This window comes from Thalassophryne amazonica, chromosome 6 (assembly GCF_902500255.1).
Source record: "Thalassophryne amazonica chromosome 6, fThaAma1.1, whole genome shotgun sequence".
NCBI lineage: Eukaryota > Metazoa > Chordata > Actinopteri > Batrachoidiformes > Batrachoididae > Thalassophryne > Thalassophryne amazonica.
In genome coordinates, this window is record NC_047108.1 from 7,649,952 (window position 1) to 7,674,538 (window position 24,587).

General features: G+C 42.2%; 1 protein-coding gene across 1 annotated transcript in view; it reads left to right on the plus strand.

Annotated features, from left to right (window-relative positions):
- si:dkey-11f4.7 (piezo-type mechanosensitive ion channel component 2) overlaps nt 1-24,587 on the plus strand; it is a 197,592-nt gene that overhangs the window by 163,070 nt on the left and 9,935 nt on the right. Inside the window, exons 44-48 of the mRNA XM_034171725.1 lie at nt 82-240; nt 10,307-10,454; nt 19,468-19,656; nt 23,903-23,995; nt 24,406-24,575. Of these exons, the coding sequence (XP_034027616.1) occupies nt 82-240; nt 10,307-10,454; nt 19,468-19,656; nt 23,903-23,995; nt 24,406-24,575 (759 nt within the window). The remainder of the gene's footprint in view (nt 1-81; nt 241-10,306; nt 10,455-19,467; nt 19,657-23,902; nt 23,996-24,405; nt 24,576-24,587) is intronic.

Sequence of the window (24,587 nt, forward strand, 5' to 3'; positions counted from 1 at the left end):
CCGCTTCTTAAAATCACATTGAATTATAATTAATTTTGAAGAATCTATGTTTTCTTGTCTGATTGTTTCTCTGTACTGCAGGAGGTTCAACAGGAACCCGGTCGCTCAGCTCTGGTATTTTGTTAAATGCATCTACTTTGGCCTGTCGGCTTACCAGATCAAATGTGGCTACCCAAACCGCATCCTGGGCAACTTTCTCACCAAGAACTACAACTACCTGAACCTGTTCCTCTTCCAAGGGTACAAACACACTGTACTGAACAAATTGATTTAAAATATATTGTAACAATTTGAATAATTTTTAATCATTATTAAACTTTAAGAAATAATGTAACAAAATTTTATATTTAATAATTATTTTTGCCTCACACGATGAACCAGAAAATGTAACAAAGTTGAATTATTAATTTTATTAAAGTTTAATTATTAATAAAGATTTATTAATATTTATTATTAACTGCTGAGTGGATCCTTGTTATTTAATTGGTAGGTTTTATGTCACGTGACATGGATTATTCATAAAATTTGCCACTGTTTCATTGACCGTGCAATAGTTCTTTTTTAGCATGCAATTTTGGTGCTATATGAAATTTGCTGTTGTACACCCCAACCACCGCACATGCTCACACTGCCAGTGTTGTATAGTAACAAAGTAAAAATACTTCACTACTGTACTTAAGTACGTTTTGGGAGACTTTATACTTCACTTGAGTTTTTTAATTCAGCTTACTTTCGCTTTTACTTCACTACATTTCTGACCTTAATTGCATACTTCTACTCCGATACATTTTCTATGCACCATGCCGTTACTCGTTACAAACACACACACACACACACGAAAAAAAGTTGTGTTTTCACTCAGAGACACCGATTACTAGTGACTGCAACGAAGTCAGGCCGATTTGTCATGAGGCTTTTGTTGCAGTTGCGCACTTGGGGGGTGTTTGTCAGGAAAATGCTAATTTCTCTGCATTGATTACAGACCTGCAGCGGGTCTTTAATCAACTTTTCTGCAGCACGGTTTTGTTTTGAACCTTGAAACAATTGAAGCAGTGATTCGTGGATTCATTGTCGCTTTATCAATCAATCAATCAATTTTTTTATATAGCGCCAAATCACAACAAACAGTTGCCCCAAGGCGCTTTATATTGTAAGGCAAGGCCATACAATAATTATGTAAAACCCCAACGGTCAAAACGGCCCCCTGTGAGCAAGCACTTGGCTACAGTGGGAAGGAAAAACTCCCTTTTAACAGGAAGAAACCTCCAGCAGAACCAGGCTCAGGGAGGGGCAGTCTTCTGCTGGGACTGGTTGGGGCTGAGGGAGAGAACCAGGAAAAAGACATGCTGTGGAGGGGAGCAGAGATCGATCACTAATGATTAAATGCAGAGTGGTGCATACAGAGCAAAAAGAGAAAGAAACAGTGCATCATGGGAACCCCCCAGCAGTCTACGTCTATAGCAGCATAACTAAGGGATGGTTCAGGGTCACCTGATCCAGCCCTAACTATAAGCTTTAGCAAAAAGGAAAGTTTTAAGCCTAATCTTAAAAGTAGAGAGGGTCTGAGAGCGAAGCGCTCTATTGGGGTGATATGGTACTACGAGGTCCCTAAGATAAGATGGGACCTGATTATTCAAAACCTTATAAGTAAGAAGAAGAATTTTAAATTCTATTCTAGAATTAACAGGAAGCCAATGAAGAGAGGCCAATATGGGTGAGATATGCTCTCTCCTTCTAGTCCCCGTCAGTACTCTAGCTGCAGCATTTTGAATTAACTGAAGGCTTTTTAGGGAACTTTTAGGACAACCTGATAATAATGAATTACAATAGGCCAGCCTAGAGGAAATAAATGCATGAATTAGTTTTTCAGCATCACTCTGAGACAAGACCTTTCTGATTTTAGAGATATTGCGTAAATGCAAAAAAGCAGTCCTACATATTTGTTTAATATGCGCTTTGAATGACATATCCTGATCAAAAATGACTCCAAGATTTCTCACAGTATTACTAGAGGTCAGGGTAATGCCATCCACAGTAAGGATCTGGTTAGACACCATGTTTCTAAGATTTGTGGGGCCAAGTACAATAACTTCAGTTTTATCTGAGTTTAAAAGCAGGAAATTAGAGGTCATCCATGTCTTTATGTCTGTAAGACAATCCTGCAGTTTAGCTAATTGGTGTGTGTCCTCTGGCTTCATGGATAGATAAAGCTGGGTATCATCTGCGTAACAATGAAAATTTAAGCAATACCGTCTAATAATACTGCCTAAGGGAAGCATGTATAAAGTGAATAAAATTGGTCCTAGCACAGAACCTTGTGGAACTCCATAATTAACTTTAGTCTGTGAAGAAGATTCCCCATTTACATGAACAAATTGTAATCTATTAGACAAATATGATTCAAACCACCGCAGCGCAGTGCCTTTAATACCTATGGCATGCTCTAATCTCTGTAATAAAATTTTATGGTCAACAGTATCAAAAGCAGCACTGAGGTCTAACAGAACAAGCACAGAGATGAGTCCACTGTCCGAGGCCATAAGAAGATCATTTGTAACCTTCACTAATGCTGTTTCTGTACTATGATGAATTCTAAAACCTGACTGAAACTCTTCAAATAGACCATTCCTCTGCAGATGATCAGTTAGCTGTTTTACAACTACCCTTTCAAGAATTTTTGAGAGAAAAGGAAGGTTGGAGATTGGCCTATAATTAGCTAAGATAGCTGGGTCAAGTGATGGCTTTTTAAGTAATGGTTTAATTACTGCCACCTTAAAAGCCTGTGGTACATAGCCAACTAACAAAGATAGATTGATCATATTTAAGATCGAAGCATTAAATAATGGTAGGGCTTCCTTGAGCAGCCTGGTAGGAATGGGGTCTAATAAACATGTTGATGGTTTGGATGAAGTAACTAATGAAAATAACTCAGACAGAACAATCGGAGAGAAAGAGTCTAACCAAATACAGGCATCACTGAAAGCAGCCAAAGATAACGATACGTCTTTGGGATGGTTATGAGTAATTTTTTCTCTAATAGTTAAAATTTTGTTAGCAAAGAAAGTCATGAAGTCATTACTAATTAAAGTTAATGGAATACTCAGCTCAATAGAGCTCTGACTCTTTGTCAGCCTGGCTACAGTGCTGAAAAGAAACCTGGGGTTGTTCTTATTTTCTTCAATTAGTGATGAGTAGAAAGATGTCCTAGCTTTACGGAGGGCTTTTTTATAGAGCAACAGACTCTTTTTCCAGGCTAAGTGAAGATCTTCTAAATTAGTGAGACGCCATTTCCTCTCCAACTTACGGGTTATCTGCTTTAAGCTACGAGTTTGTGAGTTATACCACAGAGTCAGGCACTTCTGATTTAAAGCTCTCTTTTTCAGAGGAGCTACAGCATCCAAAGTTGTCTTCAATGAGGATGTAAAACTATTGACGAGATACTCTATCTCACTTACAGAGTTTAGGTAGCTACTCTGCACTGTGTTGGTATATGGCATTAGAGAACATAAAGAAGGAATCATATCCTTAAACCTAGTTACAGCGCTTTCTGAAAGACTTCTAGTGTAATGAAACTTATTCCCCACTGCTGGGTAGTCCATCAGAGTAAATGTAAATGTTATTAAGAAATGATCAGACAGAAGGGAGTTTTCAGGGAATACTGTTAAGTCTTCTATTTCCATACCATAAGTCAGAACAAGATCTAAGATATGATTAAAGTGGTGGGTGGACTCATTTACTTTTTGAGCAAAGCCAATAGAGTCTAATAATAGATTAAATGCAGTGTTGAGGCTGTCATTCTCAGCATCTGTGTGGATGTTAAAATCGCCCACTATAATTATCTTATCTGACCTAAGCACTAAGTCAGACAAAAGGTCTGAAAATTCACAGAGAAACTCACAGTAACGACCAGGTGGACGATAGATAATAACAAATAAAACTGGTTTTTGGGACTTCCAATTTGGATGGACAAGACTAAGAGTCAAGCTTTCAAATGAATTAAAGCTCTGTCTGGGTTTTTGATTAATTAATAAGCTGGAATGGAAGATTGCTGCTAATCCTCCGCCCCGGCCCGTGCTACGAGCATTCTGACAGTTAGTGTGACTCGGGGGTGTTGACTCATTTAAACTAACATATTCATCCTGCTGTAACCAGGTTTCTGTAAGGCAGAATAAATCAATATGTTGATCAATTATTATATCATTTACCAACAGGGACTTAGAAGAGAGAGACCTAATGTTTAATAGACCACATTTAACTGTTTTAGTCTGTGGTGCAGTTGAAGGTGCTATATTATTTTTTCTTTTTGAATTTTTATGCTTAAATAGATTTTTGCTGGTTATTGGTAGTCTGGGAGCAGGCACCGTCTCTACAGGGATGGGGTAATGAGGGGATGGCAGGGGGAGAGAAGCTGCAGAGAGGTGTGTAAGACTACAACTCTGCTTCCTGGTCCCAACCCTGGATAGTCACGGTTTGGAGGATTTAAGAAAATTGGCCAGATTTCTAGAAATGAGAGCTGCTCCATCCAAAGTGGGATGGATGCCGTCTCTCCTAACAAGACCAGGTTTTCCCCAGAAGCTTTGCCAATTATCTATGAAGCCCACCTCATTTTTTGGACACCACTCAGACAGCCAGCAATTCAAGGAGAACATGCGGCTAAACATGTCACTCCCGGTCTGATTGGGGAGGGGCCCAGAGAAAACTACAGAGTCCGACATTGTTTTTGCAAAGTTACACACCGATTTAATGTTAATTTTAGTGACCTCCGATTGGCGTAACCGGGTGTCATTACTGCCGACGTGAATTACAATCTTACCAAATTTACGCTTAGCCTTAGCCAGCAGTTTCAAATTTCCTTCAATGTCGCCTGCTCTGGCCCCCGGAAGACAATTGACTATGGTTGCTGGTGTCGCTAACTTCACATTTCGCAAAACAGAGTCGCCAATAACCAGAGTTTGATCCTCGGCGGGTGTGTCGTCGAGTGGGGAAAAACGGTTAGAGATGTGAACGGGTTGGCGGTGTACACGGGGCTTCTGTTTAGGGCTATGCTTCCTCCTCACAGTCACCCAGTCAGCCTGCTTTCCCGGCTGCTCGGGATCTGCCAGGGGGTAACTAACGGCGGCTAAGCTACCTTGGTCCGCACCGACTACAGGGGCCTGGCTAGCTGTAGAATTTTCCACGGTGCGGAGCCGAGTCTCCAATTCGCCCAGCCTGGCCTCCAAAGCTACGAATAAGCTACACTTATTACAAGTACCATTACTGCTAAAGGAGGCCGAGGAATAACTAAACATTTCACACCCAGAGCAGAAAAGTGCGGGAGAGACAGGAGAAACCGCCATGCTAAATCGGCTAAGAGCTAGTAGCTACGCTAAGCTAGCGGATTCCTAAAAACACGCAAAGTGAATAATGTGTAAATAATTTAGAGGTGATTCAGCAGAAGGAGTGCTTTAGTTAAGGCACGTAAAGATTACACTGGGAAACAAATCGTAATCTAGATAACTAGATCAATCTAACTGCGCAGATTAAACAGCTAACAGATACAGAAAAACACCGCTGTGCTCTGGAACAGGAAGTGATACAATACCGCAGTGAGAGCCAACCACCAGTAGAGGCAAGCAAGGAATTATCCTAATTTTTCCCTGCTAAAACCCCAAAGAGCATATGTCTGTGAATAATATTCAATATTTTTATGTTAAACCGACCTGTTATGGTCTTCTGAAACAGTTGATGTATTTTATAACTTAAATTTGGACCGATGCTAACGCGTTAGCATGTCTATGGCGTTTTCAATGTTAAAGTTAGCATTAAGCTGTTTGCATCAGCATGTTTGTGTTGATTTGTTTTCTGTATTATTAATGGCTCAGCGTTCGTAGTCGTAAAAGAGTCAGATTGTAATTTTTTTAATTTATTTTTATTCATATATTATTAATAGCAACAACAATAATAGTCTACATAATAGACAATAATAGTCAATAATAATAGACTAATAATGTTACAATACAATTTTAGAGAAAGAGACAAAAAGAACCTAATGAAACAAAACACAACAGAAAAGATAAAACCATGTAACAATGAAAATAAATAAATACACATAGAAATAAATAACTGTTTCCTGTGAACACCTAGTGAGTAGCCTGCTCTTGTTTAGGTTTTGAAACCTTGTTTCTGAAGTGTTTTTGTGTGATGTACACAATTTTCAGTACTTTGACTAATACTACCAGTCATTTACAAGCCTAGATAAACTTTAATATAAAAAAATCAGTCCGTTTTTGATTGTTAACATTTACTTGTACTTTTACTTTCAATACTTGAGTACATTTAGTTGTAATTACTTGTCATACTTAAATACAATAAATACTAGATACTTTAAGACGTTTACTTTTTAATGGGTATCTTTAATGGGTACTTTTACTTAAGTGTGATTTTTCCGGTACTTTATACAACACTGCACACTGCTGGGGGTGGTATTTAGCTAAACATAGTAGAGTTTGTTTGGGAAAAGGATTTGAAGGACCTCAATGACACTGCTAATTCTTCTAACACACACACACAAAAAAAAACAAATCCACTCCGCTGTAAGCCATCTGGAGGCATGAAGAGCTGTTTGGATGAAAAGCTGAAAAACTGGACAAATTTCTGATCTGATTTTTTTTTCTGGACTGAGGAACTACACAAAGTCCTTTTTTGTTGTTGTTTTTTTTTAGAAGTACAGAAAGTCAGTGCATGGCATCATGAACTACATTGGTTGCAATTTTAGACTCCAATTCAAAGTTCGTGTTGGACTGTTAATCACCAGTGGAACACCAAAATGTAAGTCCCTTTTCTGTTTTTTATAAATTAAGAAAATATCAAATGACCAGGATTTATTTTAGCCATAATATATAAAACAAATAATAAATGTTAAATATTTGTACCATTGAGCTCATAAACATTCATTATTTGTATAATATTGAATGTGCCTCACATGGAAGCGCCAATAAAATATGTAGCGATTTAAGTATTTATCATTACTGGGCCATACAGCACCAACATATATTGTAACAAATTGAGATATTAATAAATATATGTTAAGACAATATTTAATTAAATATGAAATTTAATTAAAACCTCGAATAGGGGCACCACCTGTACAGAACGTTAATTTAAACAACATTAATCAGTCTCTGATCTGAAAGTCATGAATTCCCGATACGATTGACCAAAACTCTGTTTCAACTGAACACAATAAAACCGCTGGCTTAATATTTACATATGTATATATACATATATACAGGGATAAACAGGTGACTGACATCTTGAGAATATGAATGATGATTCATGGTTTTATTACGGAGAGAGTCTGTTGATCATGAGACGTTAAAAGATTAAGCAGTGAAGGAACAAAGTTTTAAGAATTTAAAGGGAATAGATCTGATTGAATTTAATGATGAATTTGGGTTCACCAGTTATTATTATTAAGAAAATTACTAAACAAATATGTGTATAGCCACTAGTAGTCATTTGACAACAAAGCCCTTCTGAACTCTGGTGGTTCACTTCGCTGGGTCTGCTGATTTGTGATTCTGGTCCGTTTTGTTGATGGGCCTTTGGGGCCTCAGTTTGCCTGTGTCTTGGGTTGAACTGCTGGTTTCTCTCTGTTATTTGTCCGGTGAAGCATGTCTGTGTTCTTCCCACCCTGGGCCTCCAGGGGCTCTGGTCCTGCCCCCAATATTGGTCACTTTTATGACAAACTATGGCACCTGGTGGAAGACCATTCTGGGTTTACTGACCTGTTATCTTGGAGGGAGACAGATTTGGCTGATCTGGAACATCTCTGGCTTTGACAGGTTTATATGAACTGTCCCATCATTCAAAAACCTTTGAAGTGTAACCATATTAATTAGTCCTGTGAGAGGTGAGTGCTCGAACAGGAACTCCGCAGGACTCCTCCTATGTCAAGTTGCAAGATCAGATCAAGTAATGACAGTCCCTTAGTTTTCAACATTCCAGCTTTGGAAATTTTGGAACGACAGTTCTTTGGAAAGGAGAGCATTGCGGTATTTTGAAGTTGTAAAAATTAGTTTGAAGTTAGCTTCATTACAATATATTCAGCATGAAAACAACTGTCCTCATTCTTGCTTTGATCAATGTTGCGTAATATTTGACAGATGTAAAACAGCCCAGTCTCACGTTTTGTTTTGTTTTTTGTTTTTTTTGGGGGGGGGGGGGGGGGGGGGGTGGTTCATGCTCCTGTGATGAAATGAGTCAAATTTTTGTGACGGGGTGTTTTTTAGCTCACTATTCCTAACCTTACTCCTACCCCTGACCCTAACCTTAACCATAACCTAATCTTACTCTTTCCCTCCACCCTAACCATAACCACTCCCCCTCCCCCGTTTCACTTTTAATTTCGTGCAGCCATCACAGAATGAATTTGTGCTGCCGTGATGAAAATGAGGTGCTTTTCGTCACAATCAATCAATCAATCAATTTTTTTTTTATATAGCGCCAAATCACAACAAACAGTTGCCCCAAGGCGCTTTATATTGTAAGGCAAGGCCATACAATAATTATGTAAAACCCCAACGGTCAAAACGACCCCCTGTGAGCAAGCACTTGGCTACAGTGGGAAGGAAAAACTCCCTTTTAACAGGAAGAAACCTCCAGCAGAACCAGGCTCAGGGAGGGGCAGTCTTCTGCTGGGACTGGTTGGGGCTGAGGGAGAGAACCAGGAAAAAGACATGCTGTGGAGGGGAGCAGAGATCGGTCACTAATGATTAAATGCAGAGTGGTGCATACAGAGCAAAAAGAGAAAGAAACACTCAGTGCATCATGGGAACCCCCCAGCAGTCTACGTCTATAGCAGCATAACTAAGGGATGGTTCAGGGTCACCTGAACCATCCCCATCCTGAACCTCAGTTGGTTCAGAATGCTGCAGCTAGAGTACTGACGGGGACTAGCAGGAGAGAGCATATCTCACCCGTGTTGGCCTCTCTTCATTGGCTTCCTGTTAATTCTAGAATAGAATTTAAAATTCTTCTTCTTACTTATAAGGTTTTGAATAATCAGGTCCCATCTTATCTTAGGGACCTCGTAGTACCATATTACCCCATTAGAGCGCTTCGCTCTCAGACTGCAGGCTTACTTGTAGTTCCTAGGGTTTGTAAGAGTAGAATGGGAGGCAGAGCCTTCAGCTTTCAGGCTCCTCTCCTGTGGAACCAGCTCCCAATTCAGATCAGGGAGACAGATACCCTCTCTACTTTTAAGATTAGGCTTAAAACTTTCCTTTTCGCTAAGGCTTATAGTTAGGGCTGGATCAGGTGACCCTGGACCATCCCTTGGTTATGCTGCTTTAGACGTAGACTGTGGGGGGGTTCCCATGATGCACTGTTTCTTTCTCTTTTTGCTCCGTATGCATCACTCTGCATTTAATCATTAGTGATCGATCTCTGCCCCCCTCCACAGCATGTCTTTTTCCTGGTTCTTTCCCTCAGCCCCAACCAGTCTCAGCAGAAGACTGCCCCTCCCTGAGCCTGGTTCTGCTGGAGGTTTCTTCCTGTTAAAAGGGAGTTTTTCCTTCCCACTGTAGCCAAGTGCTTGCTCATAGGGGGTCGTTTTGACCGTTGGGGTTTTTCATAATTATTGTATGGCCTTGCCTTACAATATAGAGCGCCTTGGGGCAACTGTTTGTTGTGATTTGGCGCTATATAAAAAAAAGTTGATTGATTGATTGATTGATTGAAATAAAGGTGTTACAAAGGTTTTAACAAGAACACAGTAAATTACTGTGCAAATATCAGGAACATATTGACCCAGTTCAAACTTGCTGACTGTCATCGCTCTTAACCTCACGTAACCCTCAGCAGAAATGATACAATGTACTAAAATGGGTTTAGAGTGAAATCAATCTAATGATACAAATAATGAATGTTTATGAGTTCAGTGGTTCAGTTGGGCAGAGGTCACAAGGTCATAGCTTCCTTTAGGAGTGAAGCTACATTACTGCTTGTATTTGAGTTGTTTTTCTTATTTTAGTGACTTTGATTATATTTGACATAATTTCACAGCCTTTTTAACACCTTGAATTGTTATAATAAAGGTTATTGAGTTTTTCTTATATGCTGAATGTTTTGGCTTTTTTTTATATAGGAAAAAGTTGTCCTCATAAGTCCTTTAGTCAGTAATTGTCTCCAGCTCAAGTACAAACCATATTTGCTTTTTCTTCTTAAAAGAATGTACAAAGTTACAGTTGTGCCTTTTAGCTGATGAACCACTTAAATGTTTTATTTTCTTCTCTGTTGTTTTACAAACTCCTCTTCTCTGCTCCAGGTTCCGTTTAGTTCCCTTCCTGACAGAGCTGCGGGCGGTGATGGATTGGGTTTGGACCGACACCACTTTGTCTCTGTCCAGCTGGATCTGTGTTGAAGACATTTATGCCAACATATTTATCCTCAAGTGCTGGAGGGAGTCCGAAAAAGTAAGTGTGTGTGTGTGTGTGTGTGTGTGTGTGTGTGTGTGTGTGTGTGTGTGTGTGTGTGTGTGTGTGTGTGTGTGTGTGTGTGTGTGTGTGTGTGTGTTTGTTTGTTTGTGTTTGTGTGTGTCATTGTTTGTCCATTTCATCACCAGTATCATGGTCATAAACACGCTCTACATTCACACACAAACTGACAATTTTTTTGCCTCATGCTTTAATTTTGGGGAATGACATATTGTATCTATCAATCAATCAATCAACTTTTTTCTTATATAGCGCCAAATCACAACAAACAGTTGCCCCAAGGCGCTCCATATTGCAAGGCAAGGCCATACAATAACCATGAAAAACCCCAACGGTCAAAACGACCCCCTATGAGCAAGCACTTGGCCACAGTGGGAAGGAAAAACTCCCTTTTAACAGGAAGAAACCTCCAGCAGAACCAGGCTCAGGGAGGGGCAGTCTTCTGCTGAGACTGGTTGGGGCTGAGGGAAAGAACCAGGAAAAAGACATGCCGAGAAGGGGGGCAGAGATCGATCACTAATGATTAAATGCAGAGTGATGCATACGGTGCAAAAAAAGAAAGAAACAGTGCATCATGGGAACCCCCCCACAGTCTACGTCTAAAGCAACATAACCAAGGGATGGTCCAGGGTCACCCGATCCAGCCCTAACTATAAGCCTTAGCGAAAAGGAAAGTTTTAAGCCTAATCTTAAAAGTATCTATGCACCCTGGGCGTGGTTCTGCATCCGGAACCTTAAGTGGTCCTCCAGCCCACAGTTCATCCCTTGTTGGCAATGGGATTGGCACTTCAGCCGCTGTAAAAACATCTCTCACAGCTCCAAGACAAAACAGAAAGATTCCTGTCTCCACTCTCCGTGGGCGTAACTGCCGCTGACTTTTGTTGAAAGCTAGTGTGCATTATGATGGGGATGGGGGAAAGCCATTTGGAGCCTCATCTCTGGAGACGAAGAAACCACAGGAGAGCACAAAAGGTCTTGTCTTTGGAGGATGGTGGCTGGTGCGGTGCTGAGGGGTCGTCCACTGCATGGCGGTGCCCAGGTCCAAACCAGAGGCAGATCATGCGGGTGAACATCTGGAACATCCTTTCACTGAGATATTGCTCAGACGACTAATCAGTTATTTAATTAAAAAAAATTATGCAGTTAGTTCTAAATCTCAGCCACATGGCGTACACAGCCAGTACACTCTGAGTGCTGGTCGCAAGCCCAAATAAATGAGGGATGCGCCAGGAAGGACATCAGGCGCAAAAACACCAAAACAACCATGCATAGTACAAACTGAATTTCCATACCAGATTGGTTGAGGGTCGGGTTAACATTGACTATCACTGGTGCTTGGGTCCAATGGGGTGCTGGCGGAAATTGGGCTCATGCTGGGTGAAGAAGAAGAAGAGGAGGAGAACATGTCCAGAGACAGGGGGAGATGAGGGAAAAGTAGAAGGGTGGAAATGAGAGACGGGACTTTGAATGTTAGCAGTATGACTGGTAAAGGGAGAGACATGGGTGATATGATGGAAAGGAGAAAGGTAGATGCATTGTGTGTGTGATGTTTCTACAGCTTAATTGGAGTCCATCTGGGGTAAATCAGTTGATTGGACGTGATTTGGAAAGGCACACACCTGTTTACATATAAGGTCCCACAGTTGACAGTGCATGTCAGAGCACAAACCAAGCATGAAGTCAATCTGGGGAAAAGTACAGAAACATTTCTGCTGCTTTGAAGGTCCCAGTGAGCACAGTGGCCTCCATCATCCGTAAATGGAAGAAGTTCGGATCCACCAGGACTCTTCCTAGAGCTGGCCACCATTCTATACTCAGCGATTAGGGAGAAGGGCTTTAGTCAGTGAGGTGACCAAGAACCTGATGGTGACTCTGTCAGACCTCGAGCATACCTCTGTGGAGACAGGAGATCCTTCCAGAAGGACAACCATCTCTGCAGCAATCTCCCTATCAGGCCTGTATGGTAGAGTGGCCAGACAGAACCACTCCTTAGTAAAAGGCACATGACAGCCCACCTGGAGTTTGTCAAAAGGCACCTGGAGAACTCTCTGACCAGGAGAAACAAACTTCTCTGGTCTGATAAGATAAAGATTGAGCTCTTTGGCTTGAATGCCAAGCATCATGTTTGGAGGAAACCAGGCACCATCCCTACAGTGAAGCATGGTGGTGGCAGCATCATGCTGTGGGGATGTTTTTCAGCAGCAGGAACTGGGAGATTAGTCAGGATTGAGGGAAAGATGAATGCAGCATTGCACAGAGACATCCTGGATGAAAACCTGCTCCAGAGCACTCTTGACCTCAGACTGGGGCGACGGTTCATCTTTCATCAGGACAATGACCCAAAGCACACAGCCAAGATATCAAAGTAGTGTCTTCAGGACAACTCTGTGAATGTCCTTGAGTGACCCAGCCAGAGTCCAGACCTGAATCTGATTGAACATCTCTGGAGAGATCTGAACATGGCTGTGCACCGACGCTCCCCATCCAACCTGATGGAGCTTGAGAGGTGCTGCAAAGAGGAATGGGCAAAACTGCCCTAAAATAGGTGCAGCAAGCTTGTGGCATCATATTCAAAAAGACTTGACTCTGTAATTGCTGCCAAAGGTGCATCAACAAAGTATTGATCAAAGGGTGAAAATACTTATATACATGCGATATCTATTTCTTAGTTTTATTTTTATTTTTAATACATTTACTAAAATCCCCCCCCCCCCCCCCAAAAAAAAGAAGAATAACCCACAGCTTTTTTCATGTTGTCATTATGGGGTGTTGTGAGTAGACTGTGGGGAAAAACTGAATTTGGAATAAGGCTGTAACAGAACAAAATGTGTAAAAAGTGAAGCACTGTGAATACTTTCTGGATGCAGGGTATAAGAGTAGAGGAAGATGGTGGACTATATTCTTTGTAGGAGATGCAATATTGAAACTGTAAGGTGGTTACAGAGGAGAGTGTAGCTAGACTGCATCAGATGGTGATCTGTATTATGACTTCAGAGGTAATGAAGAGGAAGAGAGTCAGAGCTCAACAAATGATCAGATGGTGGAAGCTGAAGGAGGAAGCTTGTGTGAAATTCAGAGATGAGATGAGAGGCATTGGATGGAGGTGAAACAGTTTTAAACAACTGGAAAAGTACTGCAAATGTGGTGAGGGAGACAGCTAAGAAGGTGCTGGGTGTGACATCTGGGCAGCGAAAGGAAAACAAGAAGACTTGGTGAAACAAAAATGTTCAGGAAAACAAGGAGAAATAGTTTGGTGAAAAAGAAAACTATCATGTAGTCCATGATAGTTTGGATAGTCAGAGAGATGAAGGAAGTAGAAGAGCTGGGAAAACCTTGTGGAGTACAAGGACATGCGATGTAAGGCAAAAAAGAGAAGTGGCAAAAGCTAAGGAAAAGGCCTATAGCAAGTTGTGCATGAAATTAAAAACTAAGGAAGGAGAAAAGGACTTGTACTGATTGGCCAGGCAAAGGGACTGAGCTGGAAAGGATGTAGATATTAATCTGCTGAAATGAGGACAGCTATGAAGAAGATGAAGAGTGGAAAGGCAGTTGGTCCAGATGACATTCCGGTGGAGGCATGGAAATGTCTAGGAGAGATGTCAGGAGAGTTCCCAATCAGATTGTTTAATAAAATCTTGGAAAGTGAGAGGATGCCTGAGGAGAGATAAGATAAGACTTTATTGATCTCACAGTGGAGAAATTCACGTTACGTCAGCTCTTAGAAAAAATCAAATCAATTTTATTTATATAGCACCAAATCACAACAGCAGTTGCCCCAAGGCACTTTATATTGCAAGGCAAGAGCCATACAATAATCACAGAAAAACCCCAACGGTCAAAACGACCCCCTGTGAGCAAGCACTTGGCGACAGTGGGAAGGAAAAACTCCCTTTTAACAGGAAGAAACCTCCAGCAGAACCAGGCTCAGGGAGGGGCAGTCTTCTGCTGGGACTGGTTGGATCTGAGGGGAGAGAATCAGGAAAAAGACATGCTGTGGAAGACAGCAGAGATCAGTCACTAATGATTAAATGCTGAGTGGTGCATACAGTTCAAAAAGAGAAAGAAACACTCAGTGCATCATGGGAACCCCCCAGCAGTCTAAGTCTATAGCAGCATAACTAAGGGATGGTTCAGGGTCACCTGATCCAGCCCTAACTATAAGCTTTAGCAAAAAGGAAAGTTTTAAGCCTAATCTTAAAAGTAGAGAGGGTGTCTGTCTCCCTGATCCGAATTGGGAGCTGGTTCCACAGGAGAGGAGCCTGAAAGCTGAAGGCTATGCCTCCCATTCTACTCTTAAAAACCCTAGGAACTACAAGTAAGCCTGCAGTCTGAGAGCGAAGCACTCTATTGGGGTGATATGGTACTAAGAGGTCCCTAAGATAAGATGGGACTATTCAAAACCTTATAAGTAAGAAGAAGAATTTTAAATTCTATTCTAGAATTAACAGGAAGCCAATGAAGAGAGACGAATATGGGTGAAATATGCTCTCTCCTTCTAGTCCCCGTCAGTACTCTAGCTGCAGCATTTTGAATTAACTGAAGGCTTTTCAGAGAACTTTTAGGACAACCTGATAATAATGAATTACAATAGTCCAGCCTAGAGGAAATAAATGCATGAATTAGTTTTTCAGCATCACTCTGAGACAAGACCTTTTTAATTTTAGAGATATTGCGCAAATGTAAAAAGCAGTCCTACATATTTGCTTAATATGCGCATTGAAGGACATATCCTGATCAAAAATGACTCCAAGATTTCTCACAGTATTACTAGAGGTCAGGGTAATGCCATCCAGAGTAAGGATCTGGTTAGACACCATGTTTCTAAGATTTGTGAGGACAAGTACAATAACTTCAGTTTTATCTGAGTTTAAAAGCAGGAAATTAGAGGTCATCCATGTCTTTATGTCTGTAAGACATTCCTGCAGTTTAACTAATTGGTGTGTGTCCTCTGGCTTCATGGATAGATAAAGCTGGGTATCATCTGCATAACAATGAAAATTTAAGCAATGCTTTCTAATAATACTGCCTAAGGGAAGCATGTATAAAGTGAATAAAATTGGTCCTAGCACAGAACCTTGTAGAACTCCATAATTAACCTTAGTCTGTGAAGAAGACTCCCCATTTACATGAACAAATTGTAATCTATTAGATAAAAATGATTCAAACCACCGCAGTGCCTTTAATACCTATGGCATGCTCTAATCTCTGTAATAAAATTTTATGGTCAACAGTATCAAAAGCAGCACTGAGGTCTAACAGGACAAGCACAGAGATGAGTCCACTGTCTGAGGCCATAAGAAGATCATTTGTAACCTTCACTAATGCTGTTTCTGTACTATGATGAATTATGAAACCTGACTGAAACTCTTCAAATAGACCATTCCTCTGCAGATGATCAATTAGCTGTTTTACAACTACCCTTTCAAGAATTTTTGAGAGAAAAGGAAGGTTGGAGATTGGCCTATAATTAGCTAAGATAGCTGGGTCAAGTGATGGCTGTTTAAGTAATGGTTTAATTACTGCCACCTTAAAAACCTGTGGTACATAGCCAACTAATAAAGATAGATTGATCATATTTAAGATCAAAGCATTAATTAATGGTAGGCCTTCCTTGAGCAGCCTGGTAGGAATGGGGTCTAATAAACATGTTGATGGTTTGGATGAAGTAACTAATGAAAATAACTCAGACAGAACAATCAGAGAGAAAGAGTCTAACCAAATACCAGCATTACTGAAAGCAGCCAAAGATAACGATACGTCTTTGGGAAGATTATGAGTAATTTTTCTCTAATAGTTAAAATTTTATTAGCAAAGAAAGTCATGAAGTCATTACTAGTTAAAGTTAAAGGAATACTCAGCTCAATAGAGCTCTGACTCTTTGTCAGCCTGGCTACAGTGCTGAAAAGAAACCTGGGGTTGTTCTTATTTTCTTCAATTAGTGATGAGTAGTAAGATGTCCTAGCTTTACAGAGGGCTTTTTTATAGAGCAACAGACTCTTTTTCCTGGCTAAGTGAAGATCTTCTAAATTAGTGAGACGCCATTTCCTCTCCAACTTACGGGTTATCTGCTTTAAGCTGCGAGTTTGTGAGTTATACCACAGAGTCAGGCACTTCTGATTTAAGGCTCTCTTTTTCAGAGGAGCTACAGCATCCAAAGTTGTCTTCAATGAGGATGTAAAACTGTTGACGAGATACTCTATCTCACTTACAGAGTTTAGGTAGCTACTCTGCACTGTGTTGGTATATGGCATTAGAGAACATAAAGAAGGAATCATATCCTTAAACCTAGTTACAGCGCTTTCTGAAAGACTTCTAGTGTAATGAAACTTATTCCCCACTGCTGGGTAGTCCATCAGAGTAAATGTAAATGTTATTAAGAAATGATCAGACAGAAGGGAGTTTTCAGGGAATACTGTTAAGTCTTCAATTTCCATACCATAAGTCAGAACAAGATCTAAGATATGATTAAAGTGGTGGGTGGACTCATTTACATTTTGAGCAAAGCCAATTGAGTCTAATAATAGATTAAATGCAGTGTTGAGGCTGTCATTCTCAGCATCTGTGTGGATGTTAAAATCGCCCACTATAATTATCTTATCTGAGCTAAGCACTAAGTCAGACAAAAGGTCTGAAACTTCACAGAGAAACTCACAGTAACGACCAGGTGGACGATAGATAATAACAAATAAAACTGGTTTTTGGGACTTCCAATTTGGATGGACAAGACTAAGAGTCAAGCTTTCAAATGAATTAAAGCTCTGTCTGGGTTTTTGATTAATTAATAAGCTAGAATAGAAGATTGCTGCTAATCCTCCGCCTCGGCCCATGCTACGAGCATTCTGGCAGTTAGTGTGACTCGGGGGTGTTGACTCATTTAAACTAACATATTCATCCTGCTGTAACCAGGTTTCTGTAAGGCAGAATAAATCAATATGTTGATCAATTATTATATCATTTACTAACAGGGACTTAGAAGAGAGAGACCTAATGTTTAATAGACCACATTTAACTGTTTTAGTCTGTGGTGCAGTTGAAGGTGCTATATTATTTTTCTTTTTGAATTTTTATGCTTAAATAGATTTTTGCTGGTTATTGATGGTCTGGGAGCAGGCACCGTCTCTACGGGGATGGGGTAATGAGGGGATGGCAGGGGGAGAGAAGCTGCAGAGAGGTGTGTAAGACTACAACTCTGCTTCCTGGTCCCAACCCTGGATAGTCACGTTTTGGAGGATTTAAGAAAATTGGCCAGATTTCTAGAAATGAGAGCTGCTCGATCCAAAGTGGGATGGATGCCGTCTCTCCTAACAAGACCAGGTTTTCCCCAGAAGCTTTGCCAATTATCTATGAAGCCCACCTCATTTTTTGGACACCACTCAGACAGCCAGAAATTCAAGGAGAACATGCGGCTAAACATGTCACTCCCGGTCCGATTGGGGAGGGGCCCAGAGAAAACTACAGAGTCCGACATTGTTTTTGCAAAGTTACACACCGATTCAATGTTAATTTTAGTGACCTCTGATTGGCGTAACTGGGTGTCATTACTGCCGACGTGAATTACAATCTTACCAAATTTACGCTTAGCCTTAGCCAGCAGTTTCAAATTTCCTTCAGTGTCGCCTGCTCTGGCCCCTGGAAGACAATTGACTATAGTTGCTGGTGTCGCTAACTTCACATTTCTCAAAACAGAGTCGCCAATAACCAGAGTTTGATCCTCGGCGGGTGTGTCGTCGAATGGGGAAAAACGGTTAGAAATGTGAACGGGTTGGCGGTGTACACGGGGCTTCTGTTTAGAACTACGCTTCCTCCTCACAGTCACCCAGTCGACCTGCTTTCCCGGCTGCTCGGGATCTGCCAGAGGGAAACTAACGGCGGCTAAGCTACCTTGGTCCGCACCGACTACAGGGGCCTGGCTAGTTGTAGAATTTTCCACGGTGCGGAGCCGAGTCTCCAATTCGCCCAGCCTGGCCTCCAAAGCTACGAATAAGCTACACTTATTACAAGTACCATTACTGCTAAAGGAGGCCGAGGAATAACTAAACATTTCACACCCAGAGCAGAAAAGTGCAGGAGAGACAGGAGAAGCCGCCATGCTAAACCGGCTAAGAGCTAGTAGCTGCGCTAAGCTAGCGGATTCCTAAAAACACACAAAGTGAATAATGTGTAAATAATTTAGAGGTGATTCAGCAGAGAGAGTGCTTTAGTTAAGGCACGTGAAGATTACACTGGGAAACAAATCGTTATCTAGGTAACTAGATCAATCTAACTGCGCAGATTAAACAGCTGACAGATACAGCAAAACACCGCTGTGCTCCGGAACAGGAAGTGATACAATACCGCAGTGAGAGCCAACCACCAGTAGAGGCAAGCAAGAGCTGTCAAAAAGAACGCTCCAACACATCACTGTTCTCTGGCGATGCCAGTATCTCTGCAGGAGAACAGAGGTCTAAATCTTCAGGGTCCTGGTGAGTCCTGTCTTACTGTATGTTTGTGAGACTTGGATGCTAATCAGTGTCCAAAGACAATAACTGGATGTCTTTGGTGCCAGGTCCCTCTAGAGGATCACTGAAATAACTTTGTATCAAATGAACAGTTAATTAGATGCGTGACTACGATAAAGCGTAATATTTACATTGTGAGGAAATGCCAGCTGTGATGGTATTTCTCTGAGGGTAACCTAACATCCAGGCACATCACTGATGAGGACCCAGCAACTGGAACAGTTCCACGTTTGACTTGGCTGTGACAAATACATGGTTACTTTTGGGAGGTGGGAATGGGTTCTGGCTGTCTATCTGAATGGTTGCCAATCAAAACCCAGGGTGGTTTCATAGTGTGGTGGATTTTATGGCATGTGGCATCAGTGCATGCTCGCTGACCTCTACTCAGTGAGAACATAACCTCGTGAGGAATCAGTACCCGTTTCTGTCCTGTTTTCCTGTTAGCTGAGTTATATAATAATTAATCAGCAGTATTTTCATTTGAATTCTTCTAGAAATACCCCCACACTCCTGGACAGAAGAAGACGAAGGTGGTGAAATATGGGATGGGAGGGTTCCTCATCTTTGCTCTTATCAGCATCATCTGGTTCCCCCTCCTCTTTATGTCACTGGTCCAGTCAGCTGCCGGCGTGACCAATCAGCCACTGACGGTCTCCATTCAGCTCAGCATCGCAGGATACGAGGTCAGGACGGATACTGAAATATTTATTCTTTCTGCCGTAACGCTTGAGTTTTATTCTGAAAGAGAAAGAGAAACCTCTCCGGGAACCATCTCCTGATCGCAGTGAAGAGATTTGTGTGCCCCATGAATTAATTTACTGTAAAACGGAGTACAATGAACCTATGAAACTAAGAGCTGTGTTGTCTGGAGCCTTCATGCTCCTGGTCGAGTCTCCTATGGGAAATTTGTCACAGGACAGGAGCCAGACTAAGAATGGTTCACAATGATTCCATGAAAAAACGAGGAAGAGAAAATGTGACCCGGCCCGGAGGAAGCCTGGGGCCCCTGTTTGGAGCCAGGCTTGGATGTACGGCCCGTCAGTGAGTTTCTGGTGACCGGGCTAGTCATGGAGCCCAGTTGGGCAAAGCCCGAAAACTCAATGTGGACTTTCCACCCTGTGGGCTCACCACCTGCAGAGGGAACCACTGGGATCAGGTGCACTGTCCCATGGGTGACAGTGAAAGTTGAGGGCCTCGACAGACTAAACCCGGGTGGCAGAGGCTAGCTCTGGGGGCATGGAATGTCACCTCGGTGTGGGGGAAGGAGCCGGAGCTTGTGGGGGAGGTGGAACGCTACCAGTTGGATCTGGTGGACCTCGCCTCCACGCACAGCCTCGACTGCGGAACCACTCCCCTTGATGGCGGTTGGACCTTATTATTCTCTGGAGATGACCAGGGTGTGAGGCGCTGGGCGGGTGTGGGGATATTTACGAGTCCCTGGCTGTGTGCCACTATGTTGACGTTAACCCTGATAGATGAGATGCCTCCCTGTGCCTTCCAATGGCGGGAGGGGGGGCACTGACTGTTGTTTGTGAGTATGCACCAAACATCAGTTCGGAATATTAGGCCTTCTTGGAGTCCCTGAAAGAAGTTTTGTATGGCGCTCCAGTAGGGGACTTCATTGTTCTGCTGAGGGACTTTAACACACATGTGGGCAGTGACACTTGGGGAGGCATGCTTGGGAGGAACAGCCTCCATGATCTAAACCCGAATGGTCGTTTGTTATTGGACTTCTTTGCTAGTCATGGACTGTCCATAATGAACACCATGTTCGAACATAAGGATGCTCATAAGTGCACATGGTGCCAGAGCACCCTAGGTCAAAGGTCGATGATCGATTTTGTGATCGTATCATCTGATCTGAGGCCGCATTTTCTGGAACTGATCACCATCTGGTGGTGAGTTGGATCAGAGGGTGGGGTAGGACTTCAGACGGACCTGGTAAGCTCAAACAGATAGTATGGGTGAACTGGGAGCATCTGGAGGAGCCCAATATTCAACAGATCTTTAACTCACACCTCCGGCTGAGCTTTTTTCGCATCCCTGTGGAGGTTGGGGGCATTGAAAGAGAACGAGGAATGTTCAAAGCTTCCATTGCTGAATCTGCAGCGGGGAGCTGTGTCTTGAACGTCTTAGGTGCCTCAAGTGATGGCAACCCTCGAACACCGTGTTGGACACCGGTGATCAGGGAAGCCACACGACTGGAAAGAGGAGTCCTTCCGGGATATGTTATGTTGGAGGACTCCAGAGGCAGTTGCTACGTACCAGTAGGCCTGAAGGATGACACCCTCTGCTGTGAGGGAGGCAAAGCAGAGGGTGTGGGAGGCGTTCGGAGTAACCATGGAGAGACTTTTGGTTGGCACCAAGATGCTTCTATCGGACCATGAGGCACCTCAAGAGAGGAAAACGGGGAACCATCCAATTTTCAATTTCAATTTCAATTTATTTTCATTTATATAGCGCCAAATCACAACAGAGTTGCCTCAAAGCGCTTCACACAGGTAAGGTCTAACCTTATGAACCCCCAGAGCAACAGTGGTAAGGAAAAACTCCCTCTGAGGAAGAAACCTCAAGCAGACCAGACTCAAAGGGGTGACCCTCTGCTTGGGCCATGCTACAAACATAAGTTACAGAAGAATTCACAGAACAATTCACGGACGAATATACAAGAAATGCTATGGGCGCACAGGACAGGAGGATCGCCAACACGAACACAACTCCCATCTCTGGATGGAGTTGCACCTTAAACAGAGAGAAAAAACAGAATCAGGCATCAGAAAGACAAAAAATACTGTTGCACCTTAAACAGAGAGAAAAAACAGAATCAGGCATCAGAAAGACAAAAAATACTGTATAATTTGCCAGCATTAAACAACAAGAAAAACAGAGAAATACTAAGGTGATCACCGGCCACTAACCCTAAACTTCAGAAAAAGACCCAGAATTTAGGTAAAGTTGAGGCCGTGGCCCGCTCCAATTACTAATAAATTAATTAAAAGAGTAAAAAGCGTAAAACAAAACTGTACCAGTATGCTAGCCATATGAAAGGGAAAATAAGTGCGTCTTAAGTCTGGACTTGAAAGTCTCCACAGAATCTGACTGTTTTATTAATGTAGGGAGACCATTCCACAGAACAGGGGCACGATAAGAGAAAGCTCTGTGACCCGCAGACTTTTTATTCACCTTTGAGACACAAAGTAGTCCTGCACCCTGAGAACGTAAAGCCCAGGCCGGTACGTAAGGTTTAATTAGGTCAGCTAGGTAGGGAGGTGCCAGTCCGTGAATAATTTTATAGGTTAGTAGTAGAACCTTAAAATCTGGTCTCACTGGGACAGGAAGCCAGTGAAGGGATGCCAAAATGGGTGTAATGTGGTCGAACTTTCTGCTTCGTGTCAGAAGTCTGGCTGCAGCATTTTGAACCAATTGGAGACCCCTAATGCTAGACTGCGGTAAACCAGAAAATAGAACATTGCAGTAGTCCAATCTAGAAGAGATAAATGCATGGATCAGGGTCTCAGCATCAACAATAGACAGGATGGGACGAATCTTCGCTATATTTCGTAGGTGGAAGAAAGCAGTCCTAATAATATTTCTAATGTGGAGGCCAAAGGACAATGAAGGATCAAAAATTACCCCAAGGTTCCTCACTTTGTCAGTGTGATGTATGACACACGAGCCGAGGCTGAGCGTTAACTGGTCAAATTGATGCTGATGTCTCACTGGACCAAGAACCATCATTTCAGTCTTATCAGAGTTTAAAAGTAGGACGTTTCTAGACATCCAACTTCTCACTGCTGCAAGGCAATCTTCTAAGGTTTTTATGTGAACGAGATTACCAGCAGTTATCGGCATTTATAACTGAGTATCATCTGCATAGCAGTGAAAGGTAATCCCAAAACGCCGCAATATGTGCCCAAGGGGTGCTATATAAAGGGAGAAAAGCAGGGGGCATAAGACAGACCCCTGTGGAACCCCAAATTTCATGTCACTAAGGTTAGAGGTAGTGTCACTGTACAAAACACAGTGAGAACGACTGGTCAAGTATGATGTCAGCCATGCAAGGGCATTCCCAGTAATCCCAAAATGATTTTCCAGCCTTTCAAGTAGAATATGATGATCCACTGTATCAAACGCAGCACTGAGATCTAATAGCAACAGAACCATAGTGGTGTCCGAATCCATTGTAAGCAGAAGATCATTCACCACTTTAGTGAGAGCCGTCTCTGTGGAATGATATTTTCTAAAAGCAGACTGCAGTGGCTGCAGTGGCTCAATGAGATTATTCTCAGTAAGATAGTCTATGAGCTGCCGTGACACTTTTTCTAGAATTTTTGAGAAAAATGATAGATTTGATATCGGCTGATAGTTTTTCAATACACTAGGGTCAAGATTGGGTTTCTTAAGTAATGGTTTAATCACTGCAGATTTGAAACATTTAGGAACAGATCCAGAAGTTAAAGAAAGATTAATAATTTCCAGCACTGTCGGCCCAGGAGTGGGCCTTAGTGTAGACATCCAAGCTGTCTACACTAAGGGTAGGACTCTGAGATGGTTCGGGTATCTGTTAGGATGCTGCCTGGGCTCCTCCCTAGGGAGGTGTTCCAGACATGTCCATCTGGGAGGAGACCCTGGAGAAGACCCAGGACTAGGTGGAGTGATTATATCTCCACACTGGCCTGGGAATGCCTCGTGATCCCCCAGTCAGAGGTGGTTAATGTGTCTCAGGAAAGGGAAGTCTGGGGTCCCCTGCTGGAGCTGTTGCCCCCACGAACCAATCCCGGATAAGCGGTTGAAGATGAGTGAGTGAGAAAGACAAAAGGACAGAGTGAGACACGTTTCATAGACAGACAAGTGAAGATGGAGACGTGCAATGCAGAAACTGAGATCTTTGTGTTTTACGTGTTGATGTGTCTGTGTGTGTTTTCTCAGCCTCTGTTCACCATGAGCGCCCAGGAGCAGAACTTGGCTCCATTCTCAGAAGCTGGATTTAACCGCCTGAGTAAAGTCTACGCCACACATCCTGTAAGCAGCACGTCTCAGGATTTAAAACACGCACACACACACACACACACACAAAATCATATCTGAGAATCCGTTTCTTTAAATGTTACTGTTATGTCTAACGGATGAGTGTTCAGAGCTTGATGATTTTTCTCTTTTTTGTTCCTAACTTGCTTGTGACCCGAACTCTGGCCCTGTGTTATGTGTCTGTGTACTGTGTAGTTATGTCATTTGACCTCAAAATGCTTTATCTCTTGTTTCAACATTTCTGCCTTATGGGGAATGATGTCAGATTTGTGGAATCACTTCCCCATCAGTCCACCACGATGCTCATAGTTTGCTATTATTACCCTGGTGGAGATTCTAGTTATTACACCTGCTTTCTTCCTATTTGCTGTTTGCTAAAGTAAGGATGGAAATCTGTCTCGCAGTCTGCGATGCAGTTCATCATGAACTACGTGGCTGAGGACATCGTTGTTGCTAAAATAAAGAGTGATGCCAGTCTTCTGTGGAGCATCAGTCCAGCCAGTCGTGAGGCCATGATACATGAGCTCAGCAACTCTTCTCACATTTACATGACTATACGGTGGACGCTACTCAGGTCAGTGTGCGT